Source organism: Fulmarus glacialis, unplaced genomic scaffold (genome assembly GCF_000690835.1).
Source record: "Fulmarus glacialis isolate BGI_N327 unplaced genomic scaffold, ASM69083v1 scaffold26654, whole genome shotgun sequence".
Lineage (NCBI taxonomy): Eukaryota > Metazoa > Chordata > Aves > Procellariiformes > Procellariidae > Fulmarus > Fulmarus glacialis.
The window spans coordinates 25,283-38,152 of record NW_009210352.1 but is presented as its reverse complement, the minus strand read 5'-3'; the positions used below and the strand labels follow the sequence as shown (position 1 = coordinate 38,152).

Sequence of the window (12,870 nt, the reverse complement as noted above, 5' to 3'; positions counted from 1 at the left end):
AACCTTAATGATTCTATGATTCTAAGAACTGCAGTCTTACCACATTGAAATATTATTCCCCCCATTAAACAAATCTGTTGTCTTGAATCCTCTCTCCACAGCCCAATATTTCTTACTGTTAGTAGTATGTTAAATAATCTTCACATACCAGTTGTGAACCATCAACTTCTGCACAGCCAGTAGCGCATTATAACGAACTTGTTGGTCTTCATGATGCATGTGGTTCATTACCAGCTGTTTACCACCAAGTTGTTCAATGACTCTGAAAGAGAGGACAGGAGCAGTTTTTTTGACATTACTTCAGCTTCTGGGTAGCTATCCTATCCAACCACTTCATGTTCAAGGCATTAAGAGGTTAAGTTTAAGTCACATGGTATTTACTTTTATTAAAGTATTTCTTTCCTAACATATACATCTTATTTGATATATTACAAATGCAGACCTCTCATACTACCTACTGAATTTTTTTTTTTTTTTTTTTTTTTTTTTTAGAATTCACAACATTAGAAAGTATTTGTACTGGACTCCTCTGTTTGCTACCCACTACCTACTTCTATAAATTTTGAAATAAACAACAACCAAGGAAGGAGCCCTTTTCAGAGAAGGTTATTTACTTTACCCAGCTTGCTAAAGAACTCAATATTGGCTTGAGAGGGTTGGCTGGGTACAGCACTATCGATTATTATTTAGGATGGAGGTAGTGCCCTCCCCTCCATAAATTGATGATAACCAGGTCACTCCATTTTTTTTCAAGAATAAAGCCCCAATTCAGTCCAGCACTGCCTAATCCAGAAAAAATGCTTGTAATCATACCAACACCTATTAAACAAGCCACTTGGTTTAATAGCACTTTTTGCCATTCAAACTGTACTACAGCCACAGCTATTCTTGCACAAGATCCAGAACTGGCTGCTAAGTTACCATTTCCAGAAAAATGGTATGTTTGAGCTGCATCTTTCACTACAAACTTCACCATAGTGGTCAGCCATAGCTTTTTAATAGCTATACCAAATCCCACATGAAATACTGATGAAACCTTGTATCACGTCATGAATATATCATTTCTTAAAAACAACTGGAAGGCAACACACTTCAAACCTGAAAAAGTATCACCATCCAGATGACTCTCTACATGCAGTATTTTGGTCTGTCATAACAAAGAAAGTTTGGAGAGAATTTGGAAGAAATATATAAACTGATTACTCACTGACTTGCATATGTTTTTTTACATTGGTTCTCTCACAGGTCACTGAGCAGTTAAACATAATATCCTGTGAAGAGGCTATCGTTTGCATTACTGATGCTAATCTGCCATTCTAAGCTTGAATTAGCTGTCTGCTTTTATTACTGTTCTTTTCATGGCCAAATTAATGGATTACTGCTGCAGAACACAACATGTTTTTGTAAACTGCAGAACAGTATAAAGACATAGCATGGAGACGAAAAAGAGAATTTCCCATTTCATTTTATAACTCAGTCAAAACCATCCTGGAGACCACAGGGAATATTAATTCCCAACAGTATTAAAACATGTAAGGATGTTTCATACAACAGGAATGCATTCAGAAAAGTGCAATTGTTTTAAGCTGGAAAATCTTCGCCAAGAATTCAAGAAGTTATTAGTAATGTAACAGATTCAAAAAAACCTTTATGCCTGCCTTAGGCTGTGTCCTGGTTTCAGCTGGGACAGAATTAATTTTCTTCCTAGTGCTATTCTAGATTTAGGATAAGAATAATGTTGATAACACACTGATGTTTTTGTTGTTGCTAAGTAGCGTTTGCGCTGTCAAGGACTTTTCAGCTTCCCATGCTCTGCCAGGTGCACAAGAAACTGGGAGGGAGCACAGCCAGGACAGCTAACTCAACTGGCCAATGGCGTATTCCATACCATATGACATCATGCTTAGTATATAAATAGGAGGCATGGTCCGGGAAGTAGCGATTGCTGTTTGGGGACAGGCTAGGCATCGGTCAGCAGGTGGTGAGCAATTGCATTGTACATCACTCATTTTATATATTCTACCACCATTATTATTATTTTCCTTTCCTTTTCTGTTCTATTAAACTGTTTTTATCTCAATCCACAAATTTTACTTTTTTTTTCCGACTCTCTCCCCCATCCCATTGGGGGGGGGCAGAGGGAGGGGAGTGAGTGAGCAGCTGTGTGGTGTTTGGCTGCCTGCTGGGATGAACCACAACAGACTGCCTCACATTTTTAACTGTGAGTTAAATATAAATCCACTGCACACAAAGACAAGATTGTGAAACACAAACAAGAATTTTTTCCTCATTACAGGACTGACTTAAACACTGAATTTTCAGAATTGAAAGGAGGTAAAAAAGGCATTAAACTCAAAAGCTTCCTTATGCTAGAAGCATGCAAGAAAAAATGAAAAGATAAATTCCTATAATCACAAATGGAAATAGAGTATTCCAGATCACAGTACATCACTGAAATTGTGGCTGAGAATATGAAAAGTCAAAAGAACAGCGTTACTGTTCTTGCATAACACTGCTTACTGGTACAAATCACTTCCCAGCCATGTGTTTTATGGTAAGCAACTGTGGGGAAGGTTCACAGTGAATCCCGTTCCTTCAAGTTCCAAACCTGCTCAAAACACTACTTTTAGTTCTGTTTTCCCTCTCCTCAACTTCTGCTTACTTTACAGCAGTAATAGAGCCCAGTGGGCCAGTTACGGTATGTGCCTATCTTCTGCAGGGATTGTTCCCCATAATAACAGTGCACTAAGTCAAAACAGTAGCAATTCAAACAAGTTTCTGGATGCTGAAGAGTCCGATTTTAGCATGACCCATTTAAAGGGAGAAAGAGGAAACAGAAGATGAAGACAAATGAGAACAGTTCAGACCATTATAGCAGAAAATCTTAATATAAAATCCACACTACATATCTAAAAGCAGACCAAGCTGAAAAAGGGAATGCAATTAAGCTGTTTCTGAATCATGAGCTAAAGGAGGGAACGGCTCTAGGTATCAATCTCTTGTACATGCAAAACATAAAACCCATGTTCACGGCATTCAGGTGATTGAAAGTGTTGATCTTACATAGCAGTAACCCTTGGGCCACATGGAAGTTGTACTGGAGGCTGATGTTTAGCCTACATTTATTTTCAGTGTCAGGAAACACCAATGCCGTACTTTATTTCTGCTGTTACACTGTCAGAAAATGCATGTTGGTGAGCCTCATTAGAAGCCCATGGTGCTATTGCGTTGAGAACTTGGTCCACAATGTGCAATTTTAAAGGCAAGTTAAAATTATTTAAGCTGACAACACTGGAGAACAGCCAAGCAAAAATGTAGTATTTAGTTTAACAAACATTTTCTTTTGTCAGACAAAGGGAAAGGTTAGCCAGAACTGTAACTCTAGGTCTCCGCTGTGCGCAGCACGTAAACTCAAGAAGTTTTAGGTTCTAATTCACCTCTGCAACCTTCAAAGGCTGAAGGACGATTCAGGTAAGAGTTGAAGATAAACACTTAAAGGAAACAAAAGTATTTAAGACACTTGAATTCTCTTATTCTTCTAAACTAACGAATAGCATCCATTCTCAAAGTGAGTCATGCAATGAGAGTGTGAAATGCCAACCAGGCGTGGGAGCAGCGAACGACTATATATCAAAAAATATCATGGTAAGAAATGGACTATTACGTGGGAACTGACACACAGTCCTTAGGTATTTTAAGCTTTTAGTCCTAAAATTGCTGCAGTCATCCTTAGTAAGAATACACTGGATTACAAAGGAAATTCTTTAAAAGAAAGAGATGGAGGCATTTTAGTTTGTCCACCAGAACAGAAAGCTAAATAAGCCAAGTCTGTAAGCAGAAAGCAGCTAAAGTACTAGAATTTGATACCAGAACGTGGGTTAGAACAGTATCTAGGACACTTCTTATTTGCTGATGGCCACTCCTTTTGAAGGTTGACGCACTTCTGAATAGGTTTAACAGCCTGGGAGCTGAGCGGAGCTGTGGTCCCACCAGCAGTACATTTTCCCAACTACAGACAGAGAGATACAAGTCCTATTTATCCACTCATCCGACTTCATAGGATTGCTCCAGCAACTGCACGGCCATACTAGCCCAAGCATTATGCCACATAATGCCATGGAGAGGGTATCTTGCCTCCCCTTAAATCCCTTTTGGAATTGTTGTCATAAATCCCTTTTGGAAGACACAGAAGCTAATTAGCAAATCCACAGCACTGCTCAGTACAAGCGGTACACTCTAAACACCTCTGACCTTTCTTAATGCACCTAGAAAACAGTTAACTTGTGCCAATAATCTAAAAATATCTTCAGTTCAAGTTGCTTACCAGACTTCAAGGGCTGTGAGTCTTTCTAGAGTGAACAAATCTTTCTAGCACATACATGGCATGAAGTTTCAGTCTGTTGTTTGTGATTCTACGACTGTCAAGACAGCAGTCTGCACAAGAAGTGTTCATGAAATTCCCAAGCCTAGAAGACCATTTTCATCTTCCCCATTAAACCCTATGCAGAAACCAGAAACAGACCACTTTCCTGCTACAAAAATTAAGTCACATGTCCTTTGGGTGACTGATGAGCACGATTCCTGCAAAAACCAAAGGTCCCTTTCTGCTTCAATGGTCTCTTTACCTTAGAAATGCAATTATTCAGCAATCATCTTTGCTCACAGGTTTTTAAAAAAAAACAAAGCAAGAAAATACAGCAATGTCTGTCTGTATATTTTGACAGGAATTCAGGTTTACAACAAACATTAACACTTTCACCAAAACGTGTATTTGTGTAGCAAAAAGAAAACATGCTAAAATAGAAGAGTGATAACTGAATCTGTGCTAACATCACTGAAATTACAATAGCAATTTTTTGTGAGAAAAATCTTGTCTCAGTAGTCTTAAGTCACAAAACAGACTTAATTATTGTTGAAATAGTCCATCCCTACTGTAAGTCCAATAATTATAGTCCAATAGTCATAACAGAGGGTAAAAATTATATGTTGATTAAATTCCTGGTAGCTCTTTAACTTCTTCTGGTGCATCTCTTCTGCTTTAATCTAAACAACTTATTCAAGACTTCTTTAGACATAGGTTTCCTGCACTATTAAAAGACAGTGAAAAATATTAAGTCAAAGACCTAGTTTGTATTTTCTCATCTGATCTAGTTTGTTTTTTCACCTTTGCATAGTTTTCTCAACTTAAGCATAACCTGCAATCCCTATGTAGCATATTTTAATATAAATACGCAAAAAAGCCACAGGCAAAGTATACACTCTAGCTAGTCTCTTGAGTAACAACATATTGGCATTTTTCTTACCGTTTCCCACGGGGATAGTGTCGTACATATTCTCCCACATCATGAGCAGCTACAGCCAGCACTTGCGGGTCATCAGAAACCTCCAGAAGTTTTGTCAAGATCCTAGGAAAGGATTTGAAACAATCAAGTCCCAGGTTTTGGTTTGGGGTTTTGTTCTGGATTTTCCTCGTTGTTGTTTTTTTAAATCACTGATAACTTAAAGTAACAAAGCCTGTAACCATAAAAATGCTTTACAAGTCACCCAAACAGCAAAGCTAGGATAGAACTTTTTCCATACATGCAGTTGCACTTAAAACAATGGAGATCCTGCCTTAACTAACAGAATTATTAAAAGCATTCACTAGAGTGAATTTAGTGAGACGCATCTACAAATACCTATAACCAAGGGTTACAAAATAGCTCCTTTTTTTATACATTGGCTTCAAGACCAACAGCTTTGAGTTCAAGATAAGCTGTACTAACCAAACGTGTAAATATTTATAGGCTGGGACAGGGGTGGGACACAAACACAAAGCCTACACAAGGCCAAGAGATGCTGCTGCTTCTGTTATACAATAGACCCCAGTCATGCTTGCATGCTCCTCCCAGCTCCTGCGCTATGGATCCTGCACTATGGATTCAGAAAGCGATAAGGCCACATTGCTCGTGATACGGCAAGGGGGGTATCACAAGCCTGCTATCAGCCTTTCCCCAACTCTATTCCTCCCCTCACCTTACAACAGTAGCTTTGCTCAATGCAGGATAGAATGACAAAAAGGGCAGAATTTTAGGTAGAACACTGTTATACAGTCATTTAAAAATTAAATCCTAGCAGTTGAGAACAAAGCAGCACAGAGTTCTTTGGTCTGTGCAACTATGAACTTGTCTTGGTTCAAAACCATCAACTTTATCTCAAAAACATCACTTGTTCAGTCAACTGTTGTGCTGTAAAAAGCAGTTCTGTCCTAACACAAAGACTGAGATGATGAAAGGTAACTTTGTAACTGACTCCAATTTCATATTAGTTATTTTGTTAGCATGAACAGAAATACAGAGAAGAATTAGAAATATCTGTAAGAATTAGAAAACAGTTTCTCAGCTCTTAATACTGTCTGCATTTTTGAATTAAGTAGTTTAATCAGTTTTAGTGGAAAACAGCTACCAGTAACTTTTCTCTAGTCCATAATGAGGAGGGGGAAAAACTGACACAAATATGAAGGTTAGGCACTAATAATAAATTTAACAAGTTAAACATACAGATCACTGGAAAATTAGATCCATCTACGCTTAGTGAGATGCGTTCTAATCACAGAAAGTTAGTAACAAGTTGAAATAGTTAGGTAGGTTAAAAATTCAATTGGAATTAAAAACGAACATTCTGGTAAAATTAAATTACCACAGCCACTGCCTCCCTAGAGGCCAGAAAGTGACAGATGAAGCACTTTCCCTTTTAAAAGAACTCCTAATTTGGACAAGAAGTAGGAGCAGAAACTTGAACCATAACACTAATCAGAAGACACTGAAGATCCATACAATATTGTTGAACAAAATACAAGTCCAGCATCACTTGCTTAAGAAGTCACTAATGGCAGAAGGCAGGAAAAAAAGTAAGTTTAACAGTAAGCTTAAGTATATTAGAGTTAGAAAACAAGCAAGCTGGCAGATAAGGGAAAATAAAATTATGTGGCTTGAAGCAATGAAAGGTTTGTCTGTGAAATGCCTTACAACACAAAAGAGAAGTTCTGAGGTGCAAGAATCTCCTCACGTAGGGGGTGGTGGTTGGGGGGGGTGTTTGTTTGTTGGGGGGTGGGGGGGAATGTTTTTAAAGGAATTATTGTAGATCACTGTCTTTGTGGCAGCACAAGCACAATACCTAACAGTCCCAGAACCAGGAGAGATGAATACAGCAAAACATTGCAATTGCTACAGGAAATACTAAGCCTCAACATCAACTTCATGTTGCAGTTGGCAGCATCTGAAATTTTGAAGTCTATAATCCTACATATTTAGCAATATGCCCTCAGGGAGGAATTTATCAGACTTGTTTTGGTGAGTTTCAGGGCAGACTGAAATGCACAGAAAGCTTAGGATCAGCTTGCTCTTGCCATGCCTTCTAACATCTCACATGCGCCACTTGACCTCCTGATTTCTGTTAGGTCTAGCACTTATTAGCAAGTACTGAACAGGAAGAATACCACATATTATCAGTTAATGACAATGCAGTTAAACAACTAAGAGCTCCTACAAGCTATTTAAGACTTAGACATCTTCTGAGTCCATACTTTCAGAAGCCAGCAAATAAGTTCTTGACTCCAAAAGGAAAGATGAGCTTCAGCTTCACTTCATCTAACAATCTAACACGGTCCCTAGACAAAATAGACTGCAGTGTAATCCAGCAAGTCAGATTTTCCATGCAACAGTACCACAACTTTCAACCCCCAAGCATTCAAGACAGGAGTTCATTATTCTGATCAACAACAACACACAACACAAAACTGAAACTAAGGTATGGTAAAACCATTTTTAATTACATCAATTAGTATAGCTGTTTTTCAAGTGAAAGATGAAAAGAGTCAACAGCACAAATTTGCATGCAAGTTAAGCTAGAGGTACTCCCTCTATCATCATCATCAATACAGTAAAAGCAAATAAACAATTCTGCTTTTGAACAAAACAAACCATACATGAGTAAGAACCATACATTCTAAAAACAGCAAGATGTTCTGACTTGCTTTCATTCTACACATTACTTCGTGTTGAAATGTAAAACCTGTATTAGATACAGGTTCAGTTGAACACAAAAAATATTAAAGAATTACGTGATTTCAAGATTTGAAAACTTACTTCAGTAGTTCATAATTTTTCTCATTTAGTCTTACAGCATTCTCCCGCCAAAACTTCTCAGACTTGTGTACAGGACTCCACTCCAGTCTTCCTGACTTGAGCTCAGAACTGTACTCGTCGAAGGAGCTGCAACACAAAAGACCTAAATGAAGTATTGGCTAAGCTTCTATGAACAGAGTTTGAACTGTGTGTCTAGAAAGACAAAGCTGGAGCACAACTTGCTATGACACATTTGGAAGTCAGCTCTCTGCAGAGCATGAGAACTGTTCCGTCTCAGAGTTCAACACTTTAATAATAAGGAAAGGCATGAAAGACAAGAGAAAAATTTGGTTTCAAACATACCCCTCCATCCACCCCAAAACAATTCCTGAAGGCGAGGGAGAGGGGGAACCAAACCCAAAAAAAGAGGAAAAACCCAAGCCACACAACCACAGCCTTTGGGAATTCAATTGGCTGCTTTGCCTGTTTTCTAGGTTTTAACTTCCCCAACCAAGGATACCAGTCCCTGCCTTTCATCCAATCAAACCTTTGACATGAACTACAATATGCAGTTCAATTTATGCATAAGAGCAAGAACTAGGAAAACACTAGCAAAAACTTGAGTTAATCTGGACAGCAAAATGTATTCTAATCAGGTAGTCTTCAACTTAGACTCAGATTTATTTTCTATTCAGCCTGTAAATACTTACTTAGAATAGGAAACTTCTATATACGACCAGCATCTCTGTATACTCTACCTTATCAACTAGCATTTAAGTATCATAATTCTGTATATTATTTAACCTTAAGAAGAAAGTTTTGCCAATATTCATATAATTGCATTTTTTTAAAGTTCACACTGCAAAGCATACCTAAGGTCCTGCACACTCTCACCAAGCTTGTCCAGTAGAAATTTGATATCTTCACTTATGTCTTCATCATCATATTTCTGCTGATCCAAATTCTCCAGCTGCTTTAAAACTTTACACTGAATCATGGCAAGAGCATATTCTTGGCGAGTTTCTCTCTCAGTAGATTTCTCTAACAAATTCTAGGGAAGTAAAAAGTTAGTTATTTTGTTTGTTTTAAGAACAGGCTACTTCGAAACAAAGTGGTATTTTTAAGAAATTCTTACTGGCACTTTTTAATTTAGTAAGTGACAGAATTGACCACTTCCCAAAATAATCTGTCCAAAGAAGTAAAGTATGAGTCTACCACACAGTGGCTGCTTTGCACCTACATTTAGTGGCATAAGTTGCCTAGGACTGATCTTACTATACAGAAGGAGTATTCATATCTGTCATTACAGCAGATGAAGAGGAACTTAAAAAAAACAAAAGAGGCTCCATCTTGCAAGGTAGACATAATGCAACTATATGTGCCGAAAAACACAACCACCACTGCATTCAAGTTTAGGTCACTTATACTTTTTTCCTCCTAGATGGTATACTACCTTCAACACTAGAAAGTATTAATTCACCTGCTTTGATCATTTTCCACATCAAATCAGGCTGACTACAAAGACTATCCAAAGAAAAAGGACAGGCTTACATCCCAAATCCCAGAGTCTCTGCGATAAACAACTACTTTTATCTGGGATTATCATTTTCTCTTTCTGTGCAGCAATAGCATAAAGCAGGAAAGCCCTAAAAAAAAACCCCAAAAAACCCACAAAAAAAACCCCCAAAACCAAACAACCTGAAGTCATCTTTCCAACTCAAGAGTTACCACCTGGATTAGATCAGGTTCTTTTGAATTTGGGAATATTCCAACTAGACATTTTTATTCAAACAGAAGCTTGTTGGTAAGACTGGAATTACAAGCACAGATTTAGTCAAGTTCTAATGTCATTTATTCCTTACATTTTTACTCAATTTAATCAGCTTCAAATTACGTTGTTCAATCAGAGCTAGCCACCTGCACTTTTTGATAAAGCTGAAAACGTGAATTCCATATAAAAGAAAGTCCTTAACAAACAGAACACGTGTTCATATAAATAAGCCTTAACACCTACCAGAAATAAGCAATGAAACCATACAGAAGGAATTTGACTGCATCACTCTCATTCATGTCACAGAACCATTACACTTAGGGTTTCTAAGATATCAGACATTATATTAGTTAGTAAGGCAGAACACTGCAAACAAATGTTAAAACTTGCATACTGAAAGTAAGTCATATTACTGCTTTTAATGGCCACATAAAATCAGTTTTAATGTGCAAGAAAACCCCCGCTTCTATTTGAGTAAGAGAACTGAGAAGTAAAAGGTAATTTACAGAAAATAATGCTACATTACTTAGAGTTAAAAGTGCTAATGAAAGAAAGAGAACAAATAATGAATCTTAAAAGACAAAATTCAACAAGTTCAAGGAGCAGGTAGATAAAGTTTCCAAAGAACTCCTAATGAAGAGAATTATAAGCAGATGTGGAAGCTACTCCAAATATTATTACCTATCTCATACCGTAGTGAGATATTCAAGCTTTTTATAATGAAATTGAAAGGATGTGTTGGGAAAGTACAAACACGGGACTAAATAGAATGGATCAGTAAACTACTCTGATAAAAAAAATCTTGAGGTACAAAATGAGTTACAAGTAGGAAACAGACATAAAAGACAATAAAAGTATGAAAAATGAGGAAAAAACATTTTAATAGGTAAAGAGACTAATTGCTTCAAAGTAGACCGAAGCACCCAATACCTGTTGCTTTATAGAAAAAAATTACATTATAGTTACATACTTCAGGCAATTAACTTGCCAAAGGAGGTGAAACAGGTCAGATTAGGAGAAATCGAGTAGTAGAGAAGACATATGCAAGTTGTCAAGACTCAGGGCATACCTTCAGTAATGCACAGGCAGTAGGGATGATTTGGGGAATCATCAAGCCTAGTCCTTTATGCAATTCACCTTTTTTTTTCCCCCCATAAACTGATACTGTGGTCTCTCACACAGGAAGAAGCCTATTTTGCCTCTGCTACCTATTTTAATTTTGCTTCAGAACTCACAGCTCTGATGTCTAATTTCTAATCTATTATTTCCTGGCTGCCAGTTTATAAGCTCATTTTAATGCCAACACTAGTCTTTAATGTTGGAGAAAGAAAACAGCTAAGCTAATTTCCCCAAAGCCTGTAACAGAACCATCTTATTCTTTCTTAGCCTTTATTTATTAAAAGAACTTGGCTTCATTTTTGTCTCCTCTTGCAAAACACACTAAATCTAAGAACTAGCAATTATTTCTCCTACTTTTTATGATCCCAGAATTGGAAGAAGTTGAATATAAACCGCTGAGCCCCTGAACTTTTTTTTCCCCCCAAGCTGGCTTGCTATACATCCCTGCTTAATCCTAACATTAAGATCCTAAAGAACACTAGAACATCTACAGAGGTCTACATAGTAAGAATAGCCCCTACTGAATACCTCACGCCACCGACCTCCTTCGACACGATAAATAGCATATTCTTATGATCTACCTTATCCAGAAATTTTTCAAAGTGGCAGATGCTATGGCTAGAGAGGCCATTTAAGTCCCAGGGTAAGCATCTTCACACAGCTCATTATTGCTGATCAGCAAGTCAGTAAGCAACAGTTCTCCTCTCCCCATCCTAATTCGCTTGCAACACCTACTACTGGAACACAATCAACACCCAGGAAAACAAATAGTTTCCAAGATCTACATCTCCTACTCAGGATATAAGTCCTGTTTTAAAAGAGTATTAAAAGTTGTTATAGCATTCCTGTATTGCATACAAGACACTTGAGAAGCATGCACGTAAAACTATGTGCACATGCACAATTAGCATCCATGAACACAAATTGGTACTCTCACAATGAAAACATCAAGCCTCAGTGCTCTGTTATTCCAAATTATCTTAAATAGGACCAGTGATTTTCAGGTAACATGGACACAGTAAGTCAACTAATCACTCATTCATCTTGACAGAGCCACCAAGAAAAGATTTTTGGACTAGTAGATAAAAATAATCTCTAAGTCAGTCAGTTGGACAAACATATGCATGTTTAAAATAATATTATTAAATTAAAGCTTTGTAAGGCAAAATTTATCAGGTATTAGTAACTAGTGTGTTTTACACTAGTACCAGTAGAAAAAAGAATCTTGAACTAAAGAAGGGAAATCACTAGTGCCTGTGTTAACGCAGGTTTTTTTAAGTCAACCTTATTTTAAGAAGACATTGAATAGCAGATGTTTATTACTTGTAATAGCATGTCTATTACCTGTAGCAAAACTCAGTTCACAAAAAAAAAGGAAGAATTAAGCTTTCAGTCCAGTTTACTGACACAGTCTAGCAGAAACAGCTGTGCATCAGCAACATTTGAGACCTACTCATTTGAGAGAGAAGCGCAGTGCAATTGCAGTCAACAGACACTTACCCGAAATGCTGCAAGGATGATCCTAGTTACTTTCTCTTTGACAGATTCCTGAAGAATATCCGACAGCACTGGAACAATATTATACCGACGGAGATATTCGCACATTTGAGGGCTAAATGCCAGCAGCCACACACAGAAAATCATCTGATACTGGAGCTGGAAGCCGCATTTGTTGCTCAAGACCCCCATGATACTGAAAAATTAACACAGTATACATTTAATTTTTAAATAATGACTGCATAGATTGCATTGCTCCACCCTGAAACATTAGAAGAAATAGTTAACAGGAACTTATTGGAAAGAGCTGCTGAGGACAAGTATACAACACACGCTTCACAGTATTCTGCACCAGTATTTATCATTGTACAAGCAGCT

General features: G+C 37.5%; 1 protein-coding gene across 1 annotated transcript in view; it reads right to left on the bottom strand.

Annotated features, from left to right (window-relative positions):
• Nucleotides 1-148: 148 nt before the first annotated feature.
• Nucleotides 149-12,870, bottom strand: part of ATP6V1H (ATPase, H+ transporting, lysosomal 50/57kDa, V1 subunit H) — a gene marked incomplete at its 3' end in the record, with an annotated part of 36,697 nt that continues 23,975 nt past the window's right edge. The window contains exons 8-12 of the mRNA XM_009577148.1: nt 12,496-12,688; nt 8,978-9,156; nt 8,127-8,252; nt 5,304-5,405; nt 149-262 (exon numbers count right to left, since the gene is read on the bottom strand). Of these exons, the coding sequence (XP_009575443.1) occupies nt 149-262; nt 5,304-5,405; nt 8,127-8,252; nt 8,978-9,156; nt 12,496-12,688 (714 nt within the window). The remainder of the gene's footprint in view (nt 263-5,303; nt 5,406-8,126; nt 8,253-8,977; nt 9,157-12,495; nt 12,689-12,870) is intronic.